Source organism: Acomys minous, assembly GCF_964271855.1.
Source record: "Acomys minous genome assembly, chromosome: 18".
In the NCBI taxonomy this organism is placed as follows: Eukaryota; Metazoa; Chordata; class Mammalia; order Rodentia; family Muridae; genus Acomys; species Acomys minous.
In genome coordinates, this window is record NC_140501.1 from 65,140,290 (window position 1) to 65,160,447 (window position 20,158).

Here is a 20,158-nt window from a genome sequence, read left to right on the forward strand (position 1 = left end):
TGGTTTCCAGCAGTCAGATGACAAGATTTATTGGTGCTTCAGCAGTGAGAATAGATTGTAACTCTACTTGCTTGTCCCACCGTTCTAGAACCTGTTATAGCAAGAGTTGCAGTGGCCATAAAAGTTTGTGGTTTTTTCTTGTCCTGTACTCACTTTGTAGACCAGGCTGGCCTCGAACTCAAAGCAATCCACCTGCCTTTGCCTCCCCGAGTGCTGGGATTAAAGGTGTGCGCCACCACGCCCTGCTTTATTGTTTTTTTCTTCTTTATTGTTTTAACAGCAAAATCAAAGCTGGACATATATTCTACCCATTGTTTGGACAAAGGAAAACCAAGTATTTCATAGCAGGTGTCTATAGAACAAACAGGTAAAAGAGAAATATAATAAATTGGGTCAAAGAACAGTTGTTGCTTATTAACATTGGCAACAGGATAGCAAAGACCAAAGCTAAAAAGTGAAATCCATAAATGAACCAGTATAAATATATTATCTAGTCTCTCTACTCCCAAGCATGAGGCCAAGGATTTTTACAACTTTAGTTTCAAACTAGGGAATGAACGGCAGTGCGTGGTGGGGGAGAGGTGTCATCTTTCCGAAGCCCTGTGTCAGACCTAAAAGCGCGCTCGTGTGTTGATGTAAGATAGAGCCAGTGAGGTGGCTTGAAGGGTAAAGGCACTTTTCACCAAAGCCTAGTGACCTGAGTTGGATCCCCAGGACCTTTACGCTGGAAAGAATGGACTCCCACACATTGTCCTCTGATCCCCCACAGGTACTTACACAAAATTAATAATTCAAGGGGCTGGAGAGACGGCTCAGCAGTTAAGGGTGCTTCTGAGCTGGGTCCCAGCACCCATGTCAGTCAGCACACAGACTGCCTATAGCACACACACCCTCTTTTGGCCTCTAAGGGCACGTCCATCATAGACACCCATGTGCAAGTGGTAACATCCTCATACAGACATAAAATTTTTAAAATTTTAAATGTTTGAAGAGAAAGATACATAAAATATAAGTTGACGAGAACAAGCTGCAGAGTGGAACTGGAAACGGTGTATTTTCCAAGCTCATATCCCCTAATCGTCCTTGGTGCTGCAGTCCGTCCTTGAGCACTATGCACAGATGAGACCTAGAAGAGGGCCTCCTATCTGGAAACGCTCCATCCATCTCTCCTGGCTAATCCCACCTGCCTTTGTTGATAGAAGGTCTGCAGCAGAGAACAGATGTGCACGTTAGGACACAATAGACTAGTAAGGATGTTTCCAACCACTAAAGTTGATGAACAAAATCAACTGCTATTATCCATGGTTTCTATGACATATGATGTGTGTGATGACTAACTTCCAAACTAAAAGAAATTTTGTTTCTGAGATAGTCTCACTACACATGTTTGCATGTAGTCTAGGTTGGCCTTGAATTCACAGATCTGCCTGCTTCTGTTTCCCAAGTGCAGGGACTAAAGGTGTGCGTTACCACTCCCAGCCCAAACTGAGATTGGACACATCTGTGTGTGATGGGGGCTTGATGTTACTGAAACTCTAGAATATTTCAGTGCTTTTTGATGATAATGTCTTACTTGAGAAACTTCTGGAAGACTGGAACATTTGACTATCCTAGCAAAAGGCATTGTCAGGGAGGCGGAGATCTTACATCTCTAGGGATGTGACACTTTATAATAACTTTTAATTTTTTTTTTAAAAGATTTAAAAAATTTATTATGTATACAGTGCTCTGCTTGTACCCCTGCAGGCCAGAAGAGGGCATCAGATCACACTATAGATGGCTGTGAGCCACCATATGGTTCTGGGATTTGACCCTCAGGACCTTTAGAAGAGCAAGCAGCCAGTGCTCTCAACTGCTGAGCTATCTCTCCAGGCCCCAACTTTTACTTTCTTAATGTTTTTAATTTTTTATGTTTATGGGTGTCTTGATGCATATGTCTGTGCTCAGAAGAGAACATTGGAGACCCCCCTGGAACTGGAGTTACAGAGAGTGATGATCCATCACGTGAGTGCTGGAGTCTAACTCTAGGGTGCCCTGGAATAGCGGCCAGTACTCTTAACTGCTGAGTCATCTCTCCAGTCCCAGCAGCCTTTGCTTTAAAGCAGAGGTTGTTAATCTGTTGGTCTCAACCCCTTTAGGATCAAATGACCCTTTCACAGGAGTCACACATCAGGTATCCTGCATACCAAATAAACATTACAATTCATAACAGTAGCAAGAATCCAGTTATGAAGTAGCAACAACAGTAATTTTATGGTTGAAGGTCACTACATCATGAGGAACTGTACTAAAGGGTCACAGCATTAGGTTGAGAACCACTGTGTTAAAGGATAGACTAGAATAATGAACCTCTCATACAACATCAAGAAGATTCATTGCCAATCTTTTATTTATATAGTTTGTTTTTTCTACTAAATTATACTAAAGCAATATCTAGATACCATTTAATTTCCTATCCATAAAATTTTTATATTTACATATATGTGAGTATTTACTTGTGTGTGTAAATAGTCATCAGACCTAAAATATTCCTTAGTGTTTAAAATATGAGGCATATTTCAGGGCATAGCGTTGCACGCCTTTAATCCCAGCGCTCAGGAAACAGAGGCACGCAGATCTCTGAGTATTAGGCCAGCCTAGTCTACAGAGTGAGTTCTAAACCAGCCAGGGCTACAAGTGGGAGCCTGTCCCAGGAAAAAATTCTTTTTTTCCCCCCCTAAACAGGGTGTCTCAGGGTTATCTTAGCCGTCCTGGACTTGCTTTGTAGACCAGGCTGGCCTCGCTTTGTAGACCAGGCTGGCCTCGAACTCAGAGCAATCTGCTTGCCTCTGTCTCTGCCTCCCGAGTGTTGGGATTAAAGGCGTGTACCACCACGCCTGGCTTTAAAAATTAGCTTTTTAATAGTGCCCAGCAGACTAAGATTACTGAACTGTCTCCTAGGAGCAGGGTTTTTGTTTTGTTTTTGACAGGTTTCATAATAGTTCAGGCTAGCCTCAAAATTTGCTGTGTAGGCTAGGATAATCTTCCTGCCTTGACCTCTCACGTGCTGGGATGACAGGTGTGTACCACTACACCCAGTTACAGTGTGTTTAGGAGGACTCAGCTTGGAGCCACTACACCCAGTGTCAGTGTGTTTAGGAGGACTCAGCTTGGAGCCACACACTTGCAGTTCTCTTGCATTTCCTTCTAGGTTTATTTCTGTGTTTGTGAGTTCTTTGAGAGGATGCTGTTTCTTCAGTGTCCCTCGCCTTTTCATTTGTTCTGAGACTGTGTCAGGCATCTTACTCTAGCCTTGACCTCCCTATCTTCCTACTCTTCTGCCTCCCAGATGCTGGGACCACAGGTATGTGACACTATGCTGGGATCCTGATACCTTAAAACAAAACAAAACAAAAACAGCTACAAAAAATCCTCTCTTCCCTGCCCTCTTGCCTCCATTGAGACATGAGCCTTGAACTTGATATGGACAAGGATGCCTTAGAACTTCTTGTCCACCTCCTGAGTGTATGGACGTGGTTTTATGAAGTACAAGGACTTGAACTGCACTCAGGGTGCATGCTGGAACTCAGTTACATCCCACGACCTTTTTAAACTTAATTTTAAAAAAAGTTTACATATAAAGAAATTGGTCTCATTACTAGACCTTAATTTCTTTTTGTTTTCCTGTCTTAGGGATTGATATCACCTAAGGCCTTGTAAATGCCAGGCGAGCATATTACCACTGACCTGTACCCCTGTGTAGACCTGGTTTAATCTATTATTTCACCTGAGACAAGGTCTCCAGCCAGTCTGGCCTGGAACTTCCCATGTAACTCAAGATGGCCTCAAACTTGTGATCCTCCTATTTCATCTTCTCAAATCCTGGAATTATAGGTACTTGCCACCTTACCTGGTTAATTTTCATTTTCAGACAGGTTTTAGTAAGACCTGAGGCTCACACTATAGCCCAGGCCAGTTTTGAACTTGTGATCCTTCTTGCCTCATTCTCTGAGTAGCTAGGATTATAGACTTTTTGCCGCCAGGCCCTACTTAAGTTTTGATTTATTGCTGATAAAGGGCATCTTGAATTATGGAAATAATACATCCCAATCTTATTATCCAGAAGCTATTTGTTTATTCATGAGAAACTTTAGTGAAAATAGCCGTAAAAAAACCCAAAAGGCCAGGCATGGTGGCACACACCTTTAATCCAGCACTCTGGGAGGCAGAGGCAGGTGGATATCTGAGTTAGCAGTCAGCCTGGTCTATAGAGTGAGTCTAGGACAGCCAAGACTACACAGAGAAACCCTGCCTTGAAAAACAAAGAAAAACCAAAAAGCCAAGACAAAAAAGTGTTTTTAGCATGAAGACCTAACTTCAAGAATTCTATACACTGACAATTACACTAGCCAGCCCTTACCTGTAGGACTGGAAGCTGGAAACCAGGAAGACACTCTGGTGTGGTTCTGCTATTGGGCTGACCTGAAGGATAGGACAGAACTGTGAAAGAGAACTTACTCAGACAGTTTCTCAGCCATGGGACTTGTGGGCCATAGCCTCTACTAAGCTCTTAAACAACACTACTTGGGAAGACTATCAGGCACCTTGGCATAGTGATGTATGCCTGTAATCCCAACACCTGTAAGGTAGAGGCAGAAGAATTATGAGTTTGAGATCAACCTGGCCACAACAGTTCAATGCATGGTGCCATGGTGCACATGTGATATCCAAGGACAACTCTCAGGAGCTGCTTTTCTTTCCTTCTATCATACAATTTCCACACCTGTGGGTCCTAGGGCTCAAACTCATGTCATCAGGCCTGGCAGAAAGCCTTTACCTGCCCTCTTATCAAATCCCAACATGAGATGTAGAAAAAAAAAGCCAGACCTAGTGGTATCTGCCTGCAGTTAAGACACTTGTGAGGTTGATGCAGGGTGATCACAAGTTGAGGTAAACTCAGAGATGGTTGAAGGCTCCCGGACCTGCACAACAAGACTCCTGCTCAGGAAACTTAATTTGGCTATCACACGCTTTTAATAATGCCTTGATGTCTATCTTGTGGGGGATGGGAGAGAGGAGCCAGCCTAATCCTCTAGGCCAACCTGTATAATAGGATCCAACCACTGACAGGTTTGTACTATTCAGGCAAAATTCAGACCCTTCCCCTCATTGTAATGAAAAATTGAGAACAGTAACTCACCAGAATTATTGGGAGTGAGGACTCTGGTGTGGCCTGAGTTCCCACTGAGGAATGGCCCAAAAGAAACCCCCTGTCCAGAGGAGGCAGAGGAGGGTCTGAGGAATGGAAATAAAATCATGGGCAACACTGGAATCACACCATCCCAACTATAATCCCAGGGGTGGGGGAATCTGCAGATACACAAAGATTGAATCAAGTTCAAATCCAGGCTGGTCTACATAGTGAGTTCCAAGATAGCCAGAACTACAGACCAAGACACTGTCTCAAAAAGGAATCAACCACCACCAACAACAAACTCAATAGAGGAAAAGAGAGATAAAAGTAAAGTGAATGTAAAGAGTGAGCCCTCTGGGCCAGAGAAGAAAGAAAATCCTGCCTGTAACTAAGAAGAAAATAACTTGATTGCATATTAGATACAGAACCAGTACATCTTATAAACTGCAGATTATGCATGCCAACAGTACAGGCCATTACAAGGAACCCTGGGAATTCTAGTAGAGTCGTTGAGAAGACATCCCTAGAAAAGGAAACAAGACACATAGGCATGGCTCTGCTCACCTGTGTCCCCAGAACTTGAGAGGCAGACGCAGGAGAACCAGGAGTTCAAGGGTAGCCTCAGCTATGTAGTAAGTTTGAGGCCAGCCTGAGCTACATGAGACCCTGTCTCAAAAACAACATCAACAACAAAAAGGAAGTGCCCTGTACTTACCTATAAGAGAGGCTGTGAGTTGAAGCTGGTGAAGGGGTTTCTGAAAAACATAAATACAAACCAGTGAGATAATTCACAAGGGATTCAGGGACCAGGTTAAAAGAAATGGGGCCAAAGACGTTTCATATATATTTCAGGGCTAAGGCTCATGGTATGTGAAAAGGCGTGTATGTCACTCAGCAGCACATCATAAAAATACGCTCTTTTCACTTTTGAGTTTGGAGGACAGGGCCCAGCACTGCCATGATTGCTTCAACGTGTCTGCGCTTCAGCTTCTCCTCTAAGATGGTACTGAAAGTACAGCTGAGGTCATGAAACTGTCTAGAGAGACTCCAGCGAAGAGAGAGCAAGGGCTCCAAAGATGATCCCCAGCATCCAAGGCAAGGAGAAAGCTTGCAAAAGCATCCAAATACCGTTTCAGAATTCCTGAAATGATAAAGATCTGGTGGTAATCTGGACAATGTACATTAAGAAAAAACCGACAACAGTGAGTGTGAGTAGAAGCAGCACATGCTGGGCCTTTCCGCTGTACTCATGGCTCTTACAGCTCTGCGGCAGCTTGGGAACCCAGAAGGCCAGAGTCAGGGTATAAAACAAGTTTGATGGTCACTACAGGGAAGGACGAGGGTTGCAGGTCTTCAAAGCAGCCGTCTCTATGGATGTGTTGCACAGGTGGGCATATGTGCATGTGTATACATGTGTGTGGAGGCCAGAAGTTGATGTCAGCTGTCTTCTATTGCTCTGTACACACTTTAAAACAAGGTCTCACTATGTAGCCCTGGCTGATGTAGGACCCACAGGGATCCACCTACTCTGCCTGCCGAGTGCAGGGATTAAAGGTGTGTGCCACTACACCTTCTAGCCAGTGCCTTATTATATAAAAGCATTTATTTTAAATTATGTATATGTGTGCATGTGAGTACATGTGTGCAAGTCATGGGATTCCCCCAGAACTGGAGTGTGAGCTGCTGATGTGGGTGCTGGGAACAAGAGCACTGTGGGTCTTTAACCTCTGAGCTACCTCTCCAGCCTCAGTACCTTATTAGTTTGTCTGTCTGTCTGTCTGTTTACTTTTAAGACAGGCTCTTCTACAGAACCTGGAGCTTGTTAGTTCTGTTCATGTGGATAGCCAATCAGCACTCCAAGACACCCTCCTGTCGCCACCTCCCCAGTACTGGGGTTACAGACACATGCCACTGTCCCTGGCCTTTACATGGGTGTTGGAGCCACATAATGTTTGTGGAAAACAATTAGAGGCACTTGCTTTGGCTGCCTGAGATAATAACTGTCATTTGGGGCAAACAGAATGAAAGAGGCAAAGGAAAACTAGAGGAATGAGATGTCTGTGAGGACTTTGAGATGTTTTAACACATTTAGGATCTAGGCCCAGGGCTGTGCACAGTGCAGGAAACATCTGAAAAGGACTATGCACTTACCTTGAACTGACCCTGAGAGTGCACAAAAGGAAGGTCTCAAGAAGCAGTTGTCAATTAGAGGACTGAGTGCCAAAAGTGTGCAAATTATGTGACATACAAAGAAAAGATATGTGTAAAGAAAAATAATCCAGGCACTGAAATTTCCAAGGACATAATAACCCTCTTAAAATACATTTAAAGAAGGAAAGGAAATTATGTCTAAAACAGTAAAAGTGGGTTGGTGAGATGGTTCATCCCTTAAGAATATTTGCTTTGCTACACACACGTGAGGGCCTGAGGGCCTGAGTCTGGTCCACAGAGCCTACATGAGAAGAGAGAACTGACTCCTAAACGTTGTCTTCTGGCTGCCACATCTGTGTTCTAAAACTAGAGTTCTCACCTGCCCCCCCCCAATAATATTAACATGCTAATATTATGAGAAAAGATGAGAATGGTGGTTTATCAAATCTGGAGAGAAAACTGTAAAAAAAAAAAAAAAAAAAAAAAAAAAAAGAACCAGTAGGGGCTGGGGGTGGGGAGGGTAGATGGCTCAGCTGGTAAAGCACTTGCTGTGTAAACATAAGGACCTGCATTTGGGATCCCAGCACCCACATAACACCTGGGCATGGCATGGCATTGTGAGCCTGTAACCTCAGCACTGCGCTGGGATCCCTGTGATTCTGTAGCCAGCCAGTCTAGCAGGAATGGCAAGCTCAAGTGAAAGACCTTGTCTAACAAGTTAAAACGATGGCCTCCACAAGGCAGACGGGGCTGCAGGGCTGGAGGACAGGAAGCACATGCTGTGGGCTGCTGCACCCACAAACTGTGGACAGGGAGGGCTATGAGCTTCACCCAGCTGATGAGTTACTGACAGTAAGGGGTGTCATTTTTCTTTGGGGATGTGGCTGGTAGGCTGCCCATGTTCAGAACTAATTGGATTAGTGCATTAAACAAACAAACAAACAAAAAGAGAACATGAGAGTGAGAGGGAGGAGAGGAGTGACTGATGGTGGGTATGATCAACACACATAAATGTGTATATAAGTATAACATTAAAATTTAAAAATCAGTTTTAAAAATCTGAGCATGGTAGTGAATACTTTGATCATAGTGCTAGGGAGGCAGAGTAGGTGGATCTTCAGAATTTGAGGCCAGTCTGGTCTACAGAGTCAGTTCTAGGATACACAATGAAACCCTGTCTCAAAAAACAAAACAAAACAAAACCAAAACCAACAAAAACAAAAACAAAAAAACCAAGAGGAAGAGGAGATAAGGTGGGTGGCTGGTGAGCTGGCTTAGTGGGTAAGGCACTTGATGCCAACCCTGATGATTTGAGTTAGACCCCAGAGCCCACATGGAAGAACGAGAGAACCCATTCTCAAAAATTGTCCTTCGACTTCTACATGAACACTGTGGCATATTTGTACCCACATACATATGCATACACTAAATAAACTAGTAAATACAATTAAAATAGTTTTCTTGGGGCAGGTGTTGAGACAGTCTTTCTATGTAGCTCTGGCTGTCCTGGAACTCTATGTAGACCAGGCTGACCTCAAACTCACAGAGGTGTGTCTGCTTCTGCCTCCCAAATGTTGGGATTAAAGGTATGTGCTGACACACCCAGATAAAAAATTTTTTTTTAATATTATGTCTATCAGTGCTTTGTTTTCATGTACTTCAGAATGGGGATTTATAAAACACTATGTGGGTACTGGGGATTGAACTCAGGGTCTCTAGAGGAGTGGCTAGTGCTCTCAACTGCTGAGCCACCTCTCCAGCCCCAGTAAATCATGTTTTAAAATGAGATGAGCAGTGATTGAGGAAGACACCCAAAGTCAAGCTCTGGCCTAAATAAAAAACAAAAACCTTGATGTTCTTTAGTTTAATAATATCATAGGACTTCCTTTGTATAGAGATCCAAACATGTGAGAAGTGCTGTCTGACACTTGGGTAGAGAAGGAACCAGCAAAGGAGACTATAAAGGAAAAGCCAGGGACATCAACAGGAAATTTGGAATTTAGAATAATGAAGAAAAGAAAAATGAGAAATTGTTTCAAAAAAGGATTAAAATGATCAACACTGGAAAATGGCTGAAGGTCTTGTGGGAAAAGACTGCAATTTTTTCAGTGAATTTTTTGATTTGGAGTGAAGTAAAGTTGAAGGATGGAGGATAACTGAAAAAGTTAAAAGGTATTGAAAAAAATTTTAAGAAGTAGCCAAGAATCCCTTCTGAATGAGACAGAAGAATTTTGAGTACAAAGCTAGCCTGGTCCAAACAGTAAAACCCTGTCTCAAAAACCAAAGCTTGAGAGTCCGTGGCAGCACACACCTTCAGTCCCACACTTGGAAGACAGGGGCAGGTGGATGTTGGAGAGTTTGAGGACAGCCTGATCTACATCTATGTTCCAGGACAGCCAGAGCTTTGTAAAGAAATCCTGTCTCAAAAACAAAAACAAACCTGGCGGGGGGAGGGGGGGGGGTGTACAATACCACTTAACTTAAAAAAAAAAAAAAAAGAGTATTAGCTGAGAGTTCCCTTCCTGTCATAATAGCTAATGGTTACTTGAACTCACTGTTCTGAGGCAGGGGCTCAAGTTGCCAAAGATGGCCTTGAGCTCCTGCTCCTCCAGCCTTCGTCTCTTCAGTGCTGTGGTTGCAGGGATGTGCCGCCATGTCAAGTTTATGACGTGCTGAGGGCCTAGCCAGCGCTGCATGCATCCTCTGCACCACTCTACCAGCTGAGCCACCTGCCTTCTCCTCATAAAGAGTCTCAAAAGTAGCAAAAGAGAAGAAACTCATCACAAATAATACTCAGCAAGATTAAAGTTGACTTTCTCATCAGACATACCAAGGACCAGAGAGAACACTCAAAGTTCCCAAAGATTAGCAACCAGAAACATATCTAATAATAGTATTGTTCAAAACTGAAGGAGAAATTAAGATATTCCTACATAAAAATTTAGACAGTGAACTTATTACTCTCAAACTTGCCTTATAAGAAATACTAAATGGAGTCTTTCAGGCTGAAATGAAAGGACACTAATTAGTAACTCAAATGCAGAAAAGATTATTATATAAGTAAATACAACAAAAGACAGTTTAAGTGTATCTTTTTTCTTGGTAGCTCTCCCCTCATCAGATTTAAAAGACAATTGTATAAGGCAGTAATTTAAAATTTGTGTTTCTGGGTATATAGTTTAACTGAACTATGAATTTTTAGTATAGTATTGATATTAAATGTGGTATTAATTCAAACCATGTTTTTATAAATTATGTTAGTTATCTCAAAACAGCTTTGAATATAGTAAAAGAAGTAACAAAAAGCTGTAGTGCTACATAGAAAACACTTTAACATAAAGGAAGGTGGCAGTAAAGGAATTAATGACAAAAAGGATGACATATATAAAAGAAGTAGCAATATGACAGTTCTTTCTTATCTGCAATCACAGTAAATATAAATATATTAAAGTTTCCGATTAAAAGGCAGAAAATCAGGACCAATGCTGCTCAATCCTGGTGACCTGAATTTAACCCCCAGAAACCAACTAAGATGAAAGAAGAGAAGCAACTCCACAAAGCTGTCTTCTGACATGCATACACATATCATGCTTTGGTATGCATACCTGTGTACACATACAAAGTTAAAAGAAAATTTTATAGAAAATCAAAACAGACTGGGGATAGAGCTCAGTGGTAGAATATTTGCATAGTATGTATTTGATCTCCAGCACTGATTAAAGAGGAGGGAAAACGGCAGCAAGCGAGGAAGGGAGGGAGGGAGGAGGAAAGAAGGACAAGAGTGTGTATGTGTGTCAATGGGAGTGAGCCTGAGGCCCCAGGCTCCGTCTCCAGCACCATATCCACACATGAAGCCCACCAAGAAAGCAAACAAGATCACTGGAGTGGCTGTGCCAGTAACAGACAAAGCACGACTTTAAGAAAGATTGTTACTAGAAACAGAGCCTATACTTTCCCCTTTAATGCACAGTGAAAAACCAAATACCTTCCGGGTTCTGAACTCACATTTTGTGTGCTGGCGAGATGGCTGAGCAGGTAAAGGACTTGCTGCTCAAGCCTAATAGTCTGAGTTTGCTCCCTGGAGCCCAGAAGGAGAGGACTGACTTCACAAATCTCCTCTCGACCTCTACTTGTGTGTCATGACACACGGATGGAGAAATAACTTGCTAGCATTACAAATTTGACAGTTTGCTAACTTTCCTTTTAGACTTAATTTCTACCGCCATCTTGTGGCAAGTATGAAAATTCAAATCAGTTCAGTTACTCTGATCAGAGGGGTGTGTGTGTGTGTGTGAGTGTGTTTTACCAGAAAACAACTTTTTAGTTGGTTCTCTCCTTCTATCTTTTTGTGTTTTGGGGAAAATTGAACTCAATTAGAAAGCCAAGCCTTTCATCAGTTTTCAATGGTTGTACCTCAACTTTTTATTTTCTCACTGTCTGTTTCAAAACAAATACCGTTACTTGAAAAATTGTAATACATGTTTGTGTACCTGGAATTATTTTCCAGGAAAAAGAATAAAACAGCATTATATTATGCATAGAACACCAGAAATTTCTAGTCTCCGCACAGAATATGCTGACTACCTTCCCCCTACCCTCTCTCACCAGTGTAAGAGTCTCTGGGAGTGCTCCTTTCCTGCAGGCCTCTGCTTCCCTGACAGAAAAACAGGGACCATTAATTACCATACCCTGGTTCTCTACACCCCCAGTTCCCCATTGTTTCTCAGTAAGGATCCATTCACACATACGGTTATTCTCCCAGGTTGTGCGTCTGCTCTATTACTTCCAAAATGAACATGACAGATACTGAGCATTCAATTCCTGAACACTTACACTACAGCCACCCCTACTGATTCTGTGTTATTTTATAATATTGAATACCCATAGAAGGCTCCTTATGGCATGAAAAAAATGTGCCAAAACAATGCAAATTTAAGATTCTTGAACTATAGTCTTTCTTTCTTTAAGCATTAGGACCTTCAATAGCTAAAACTAATGTGACTATTACTTACCTGGTCCACATTACCAATGCCAGCCACTGTATAAGGGAGGGACTCCATAGAAGAAGAGCGGCTGTATACAATGAGATGAAACAAGAATACAAACAAAAGAAAAACACAGAACACTGGTGTTAAATTTGACATGGCAGTAATTCTCTTCAGTATCACTTTGAGCCACTTCATTCAATGTTCCAACCTTGTCAATAGTCTTAATGTTGAATAATAGGTTTTCTACTCACCTGACCACTTGGCTGCTATGCTGGGAACTAGGTCGTGGAGCAACTGAAAAAGCATAAAGAGTAGGAATAATTGCCAACAATGGTGCATTCTGCCTTTTCTGGCTAACTTGCTTTGGGTAGTTATCTGGCTATATGTAAGATTAGCAAAATCATATAAGTCCCATGAGGAAAAAAAACTTCCATATGAGGAAAAGATATTTATTCATCTCACACAAGTATCTTGAAAGAATTAGTTTTTCACCTGATTGTGATGGGGAAGTAATGCCCACTAGTCGAGGTGTGTTTAGCCTACAAGAAAACAAAAGGAAAAGGCAGCTTTGATCTCATGGAGCAGAATTAGAGACCACATTAGAGAGTCGGTCACTACAGCAGCTCTGAGGCTGGAGAGATGGCTCAGTGGGCCTGCTCTTTCAGAGACCCTCAGTGCACTTCTGAGCATCTGCTGTCTAACTCCTCACAAACGCCTTTAACTCCAGTGTTGTGGATCTGATACTCTCTCCTGGCCTCCGTGGGTGCTCACACACACAATTAAAAATAAAATCTTGTGTTAATTAGTTAGTTAGTTTGGTTGGTTGGGTGGTTTTTCGAGACAGGGTTTCTCTGTGTAACCTTGGGTGTCCTGGACTCACTTTGTAGACCAGGCTGGCCTCAAACTCACAGCGATCTACCTGCCTCTGCTTCCCTGCTTCTGTGCACCACCATGCTATAAAAATTCTTTTTAAAAGGCAGGGGGAAGAGGAAGGGAAAAGTGAACAGGAAGAAAGAACAAGAGTAGCTTCTTCTCTAAGCACAGGGCACTTTCTCCCCAGTAGTAAAGGCATCGCCACAAGATGCAGAAGTGAAGCTCCCTTGTGAGCTCCCATCACTCTCCAGTTCCCCAGAACCTTCCTCCACCTCTCTCTCATTTATAATATAATTCTGGAGTGTTTTCTTTCTTCTTTCCTGTAGCATCTTACTCTCAACCTTAAAACTACTCGTTGATTCATCCATTCATCCACCAGCCATACATTCACCAAACATTTATATACTGTGTCTATGTTCTATGCCTTGAGATTAAAACAACTAGCTGTGAGAGACTCATAGGCTACTAAGAAAAAAGGTAAGAATCAGGCCTGGGCAGAATCCAATGGTAGAGTGCTGCTTAGCAAAGCCTGAGATGTGACATGCAAGGGTTACAAAGGAAAAAAAAAGCAAACCCAAAACCCAAGCACAACAATGTTTATGCATTAAAGTGGATATGTAAAAACACAGACATTTGAAAGAAGACTAGATAGTAACTTCTGTGATCACTGAATTGCTCTGTCTTTTGAATAAATTCACCATTAAAAATATTTAGTGGGGCTGGAGAGATGGCTTAGAGGTTAAGAGCACTGTCTGTTCTTCCAAAGGTCCTGAGTTCAATTTCCAGCAACCACATGATGGGTGTCTCACAACCATCTACAATGAGATCTGGTATCCTGTTCTGGCCTGCACACACACATTCGAGCAGAATACTGTATAAATAATAAATAAATAAATCTTTAAAAAATATTTAGTGACTGGTAGGGCACAGACATCATTAATCAGAAAAACTTAGCATTGTACAGCCATTATTTAAGTAGATAAACAGTACTTGCTGAATGAATATTTATTGAATAAACAAATTCTGACTCCATTTGATACAGTCATTACAGAAGAAGTGATACATGTCATATTTTTAAAAGACTAGTAGGAATTTATTAGACAGTACTCAAAAGGTACACATTATAATCAAGATTTCACTTCAAAGCTGAAAATGGCAGCACATGTAATCCTAACTACTCAGGAGGTTAAGCCAAGATCATTAGTTCAAAACCAGCCTAGGTAAAGAGTAGGGGAAGGAGGGAGCTCTTGAGTGCTCTAGATCACTGGTAATGTACTTGTAAGACCCTAGTCCTCAGTACCACAAAAATAAAACAAAAGATTTCATTCTGTCAGAGAATCAGAAAAGTAAAAGATAATTTTATCCATCTTGGAGCCCACACAACTAGGAGTCAAGAAAAACTAGTCAAAAGCTTCCTAACATAAGAAAATAGTTAAAGATTAAGAAGACGGAAATGCTGGACATGGTGGTGCATGCTTTTGATCTCAGCACTTAGGAAGGCAGAGGCAGATGGATCATCGTGAGTTTGAGGCCAGCCTGGTCTACAAATCAAGTCCAGGACAGCCAAGGCTACACAGAGAAACCCATCTCAAAAAACTAAGAGAGAGAAGGAGGGAAGGAGAGAGGGAGGGACAGAGACACACAGAGAGAGACAGAGAGGAAATGCTTTAGGTACCATGAGTTGATCATTACACATAGCACAAATGTATCACATTATCACACACACACACACACACACACACACACACACACACACACACAACTGTACAACTGAAAATGTTTGGAGAACAAATCAGAAAATTTCAAGGCAGAGGGCTAGATTGGTAAAAACTGACCTGCTTCCATAGTAGCAGCCTGGCGATCCCTGTAGGTGAAAAAATGCAAGCGAGGAAGCTATAGTTAAAGGTTCTAATTAATGGACTTCAGTTGTATTTGTTAGATAATTTACCTGCAAACTCCCATAGCTAAGGCTGCCAACAGAAGGACACAATTGTGTTTCCTTAGAAAATTATCAGCTTTGAGAGAATAAAAATTTGGTTTCTTTGAATAAAAGCATACTAGGGAGCTAGGCATGTGGCAATACCTGTAATCTCAGCACTAAGGAGGTGGAGGCCAGAGACTTAGGAGTCCAAGGCCAGCCGTGAGTATATATAAATAGTTAAAGTCAGGTCCAGTAAGATGGCTCAGTGGGTAAAAATGATTGCTGTCTGATCCTGACCTGCATTTGCCCCCTCATTCCCATGGTGGAGAGAGAAGTGACTCCCTAAAGTTACCCCCTAACACCTACACTCACATATATCACAGATCACATACACATCATACATCTTACGCGTATGTACATACATATACACTAACAATAATAAAAAACAACAGAAGTTTAAAAGAGGAGTTCAAAGCTGGGGCTATTTCAGATTCAATCTCAAAACAATCAAACAAACAAATAAAAGCTCTAAAATAACAAACAATAAGGAAAGGGTCCTGAGGCATCTTGGAGTCTTCAAGAGAAATGCTAAGTTCAAATGCACTTTTTCATGAAAGCTTCCCATCAGTTAGAACATGACTCACTGACAATTCAGAGTGGGACAAAAATGTGCTAAATATTGATGCTCTCAACCCTCCACGGTCTTCTGTACCTTATTCATTTACTACAGTGTGCTTACTGTACAGCTATTATGAGTCTGCTGAGAAGCACTGTTTTATACAATCATCTAGAAAGATGGACAAGGTAGGAGATAAAATAATAGTAAAGAGAATCTTCTTCAGCTGGACACAGTGGCATAGGTGGTAGTCCTCAGCAAAGGAGACTGGGACAGAAGGATCCTGCATTTGAAGCCAGGCTGGACTACAATGGTAAGTTCAAGGCCAGCCTGGAACACAGTGAAAACCCTGGGGATGTAGCTCGGTAACAGAATATTTACTAGCACGTTCTAGTAAACGCCTCAAGCCCCTCAGTCTGATGTCTAGAAACATCAAACCAAAACAATGAAAAAATAAAATAAAATCTACTGCATTCACCTTCAGGATGGCTATAAATTTCTTCATTTCTTCATTCTCCTTTCTCAAGACTGACAGCTCTCTAGGCAAAAGATGGAAACAATCAGGTCCAGGTCACTAGGGTAAAAATTAGTACTATTATCAACATCTTAGTTAACGCTTACTGAAAGGTATTTGCAGCATATAAAGTACTTCCATCAGGGAACTGGTGATGCAGGAAGAACATGCCAGTGTTTTGACAGTAGAAATAAATGAACAAAATGAAGTCACTTGGTATGACGTCAAGAGGTTTTGCATAGAATTCCACCTCCTCTTCATACACCCTCTTGGATTGTTGATGTAAAAAGGTTCCAACAACTGGGCCTCCAAGATGGCTCAGTGGGGAAAGGCCTTGCTACCAAATCGGATGACCTGAGTTCAATCCCCTGAACCACATGGTGGAAGGAGAAAATCAGCTTTGCACGTTGACCTCTGACTTGGCATGCATACAGAAGTTGGGCAACACACATGCTTAAATGAAGAAAAATTTTACTTTTCCAACAAGGATTCTGTCTTTTTTTAAAGTTAGTATTTTATTCTATGTGCATTGGTTTTTTGCCTGCATGCATATCTCTGTGAGGGTGTCAGATCCCTTGGGACTGGAGTTACAGGTAGTTATGAACTGCTATGTGGGTGCTGGGAATTGAACACAGGTCCTCTGGAAGAACAGCCAGTGCTCTTAACTGCTGAGTCAACTCTCCAGCTCCAATGATTCTATCTTTTAGCTTAAGATTTCCAAAATACACTTCCTCCACAGAGACATTTTAAATGTTATATCTATCTCAGTGTTATCAGTGTGAATCAGCTGTATCTGACTTCCCTGAAGAAATTGTTTTTGATATAATGAAGTAAAAGAGAAGAGTAAGGAGGGTCCTTGGAGTGAGGAAGAAAAAAATTAAGAGAGACCAAGGGAACAACCAAACATTTTGCAGCTGATGTTCTTAAGACAAACATGAACACACAGAGGGCAACTGTCAGTCCTTACATTTAGAAAGGACTACAGCTATACTACAAGAAAGAAAAGGTGCTAGCTAGAGATTTGACTTGGCACTTACTTGTTCTGGCTGGCAGCCACTTGCTGGGCCTCTTTCATAGCTGCTTCTAATTTTGTAATTCTGTCCTTATAAAAGGCAATAAGAAGATCTGTTTGTTTCTTCTGGAAGCACCACACCTACTAGGAAAAGATGTCTTTGGCATGCACTTCTATTAACTCCTTCATAGTACTTTTTGGCTACAAAGAGAATCCACTAAATCATAGTTTTGAACTACTGTTCTTCTCCTAGACCCTTTAGCATAACTTGTTAACTCCCCCAAACTACAGAGTTCAACACTAGGGGGAGCCAAAGCTCTCCATTTTAGGACACTGGCTTTCTCCTATCTTAGTGGGAGTATTCTGGCATTGTAGAATATATATATATATATATATATATATATATATATATATATATATATATATATATATACACATATATATATTCTACACATATATATTACATACACACACACACACACACACACACACACACACACACTTATCCTGAGCAAAAAACAAAAAACACCTTTTAAGCTCCTAGTTGGTTCTAATGTATCTACTTATCTGATTAATTTAGTTTCCACATTTTTGGCTATCACAATGCATTTTACCTAACACACTTTGTGCTGTCTGAGTAAAAGATGAAGATATGACCAGGTGTGATGGCACATACCCATCATCCCAGCACTCAGGAGGCCTGGCTGGCTACAATGTGAACTTGAAGCTGGTCTAGGCTGAGGCAGCCTGTCTCAAGAAGGAAGAGCGTAAAAGGAGAGTATCTGTTTCTGAATTTCAATTTTTTTTCTGCGTTATTTCTGGATTTAGACACATAACTGTGTTATTTTACCATTTGCTACACTAATGTTCCTATCATAGGATTGTTGAATCAGGTAAAGTTAATATTTACAAAGTGTTTTAGCTGTGTCAGGCTCTATTTTGAATACACAGCAGAATTTGTCTCATCCACTTTTTCACTGTTCAGACTATAAACTCTTTATCAAGGGCCCTTCCCTAGGTGTTAGTACTCTTCTCATGAACTTTTCTCCTCATCTGATTTGTTGTTGTTTATAAAAGTAAAAATTTTGAAAATGTGAACAGAGCAGAAGCAGAAAAAAGTCACTTGGAATCTTAGGAGTTATCTGAAATGGTGGAAGGAGGTGTTTAAAGTAATAGTTACTATAAATACATGTAATAAGATGCAGTATCCCCAACATTCCAGTTGTACCTGTGGGATCAACATGAGATAATTAGTTATTGTAAGGCATTTGAAATATTAGCTGAACTTGGTAGCTTATGCTTATTATCTTAGTCCTTAGGAAGATTGTAAACCAGCCTGAACTACATCAGTGGGCTGCAAAAGCAAAGCCCTGTGATAAAGAAGGCAGGTGAGATGGCTTCAGTGGGTACTGTCAACCCTGATGACCTGAGTTCTATCCTGGGGACCCACATAGTAGAAGGAAAAAACAAAATCATGCAACTAGTCATCTGACCTACACACACACACACACACACACACACACACTTATTGAAAAGACCCATGACCAAGGCAACTCATAAAAAAGAAAGCATTAGTTGTTACTTCCTTATCGTTTGAGAGGGTGAGCTCACGATCATCAAGCACAGTGGCACACAGGTAGGCATAATGCTGGAGAAGTAGCTGAGAGCTTTGCATCTGCACCCACAAGGGGGAGAGAGAATGTTGGGGGGCTGGCGTGGTCTTTTGAAACCTCAAAGCCCAACCCCAGTGACACATCTCCTCCAAACCTCCTCCAGCAAGGACACACACTCCAGCACCTTTGTTTTTGTTTGTTTGTTTGTTTTGTTTTTTGAGGCAGGGCTTCTCTGTGTAGTCTTGGCTGTCCTGGACTCGCTTTGTAGACCACGCTGGCCTTGAACTCACAGAGATCTGCCTGCCTCCGCCTCCCTCTCTGCTGGGATTAAAGGCATGTGCCACCACGCCCAGCCAAGGCCACACCTCTTAATCCTTCCAAGCAGCTCACCAACTGGAGACTAAGCATGCAAATGTATAAGTTTATGGTTTATGGGGGCCATTCTCATTCAAACCACAGCATGCATTCACATAAAAATTTTAAAAAATAAAATGTATAAAACTTTTAAAATTATCAAAAAAAAAAATAATAAGACTGATCAAGGCCAAACCCTATCTTAGTCCACACACAACTCATTATAGAATCTGAGGAAGGCCCTTTGACTAGTCCTAAGCAAGCCTTCTTTGTTTGTTTTTGTTTTTTGTTTTTTGAGACAGAGTTTCTCTGTGTAACAGCTCTAGCTGTCTTGGAACTCACTCTGTAGACCAGGCTGGCTTTGAACTCACAGAGATCCACCTGGCTCTGCCTCTGCCTCCCAAGTGCTGGGATTAAAGGTGTGAGCCACCACTGCCCAGCCCTTCTTTGTCTTCTTATCTCCCCAAATGGAAACTTAAATCTCAGATACAGCCACTGGTTGTAGCAATTGCCAGTCAGATGAAACCTTCCATCTTTGAAAGACGCTCTCTAAGACACAGGGTGTTCTAAAGGGAGGTGAAGCATTTCATCCTGCAGAGAAGCACATTAAAATTTAGCAAATAACCTAGTAGCTTCAGGAAGTCCCTGAAACTGACCTGACTCACTAGGCCCTATCCTCCCCAAATATATTTACTAGTGAGAACAGCAGACACAAACTCAGACAAGACAAATCCCTTGGAAGGGGCAGATGAGCCAAACTGTCTAGAAGAGACTCAGACCAATTGAGTTGCCTGGAAAAGACTCCAACCTGTCAAAAAGATTATTTTCATTTTTAAGATAATTGCTTTGATAATACAGTAACTCAGAGCAGATAATAAAAGTTGTTATACTATTGACAACACCATCTGGATGATGCAAACATTAAATATTATTAGTTATAACA

At 41.5% G+C, this 20,158-nt stretch overlaps 1 protein-coding gene across 3 annotated transcripts in view; it reads right to left on the reverse strand.

Annotated features, from left to right (window-relative positions):
- Window positions 1-13: 13 nt before the first annotated feature.
- RNF212B (ring finger protein 212B) overlaps window positions 14-20,158 on the reverse strand; it is a 35,774-nt gene continuing 15,629 nt past the window's right edge. Inside the window, exons 5-15 of one of the 3 annotated variants that reach the window (XM_084767319.1) lie at window positions 17,274-17,389; window positions 16,201-16,261; window positions 15,021-15,049; window positions 12,805-12,851; window positions 12,564-12,606; window positions 12,337-12,397; window positions 11,930-11,978; window positions 5,889-5,928; window positions 5,180-5,274; window positions 4,400-4,461; window positions 14-1,204 (exon numbers count right to left, since the gene is read on the reverse strand). In XM_084767319.1, coding sequence (XP_084623445.1) covers window positions 1,142-1,204; window positions 4,400-4,461; window positions 5,180-5,274; window positions 5,889-5,928; window positions 11,930-11,978; window positions 12,337-12,397; window positions 12,564-12,606; window positions 12,805-12,851; window positions 15,021-15,049; window positions 16,201-16,261; window positions 17,274-17,389 — 666 coding nt within the window. In that variant the 3' untranslated portion in view covers window positions 14-1,141. The remainder of the gene's footprint in view (window positions 1,205-4,399; window positions 4,462-5,179; window positions 5,275-5,888; window positions 5,929-11,929; window positions 11,979-12,336; window positions 12,398-12,563; window positions 12,607-12,804; window positions 12,852-15,020; window positions 15,050-16,200; window positions 16,262-17,273; window positions 17,390-20,158) is intronic. The other 2 variants (XM_084767320.1, XM_084767321.1) reach the window with 2 other exon arrangements.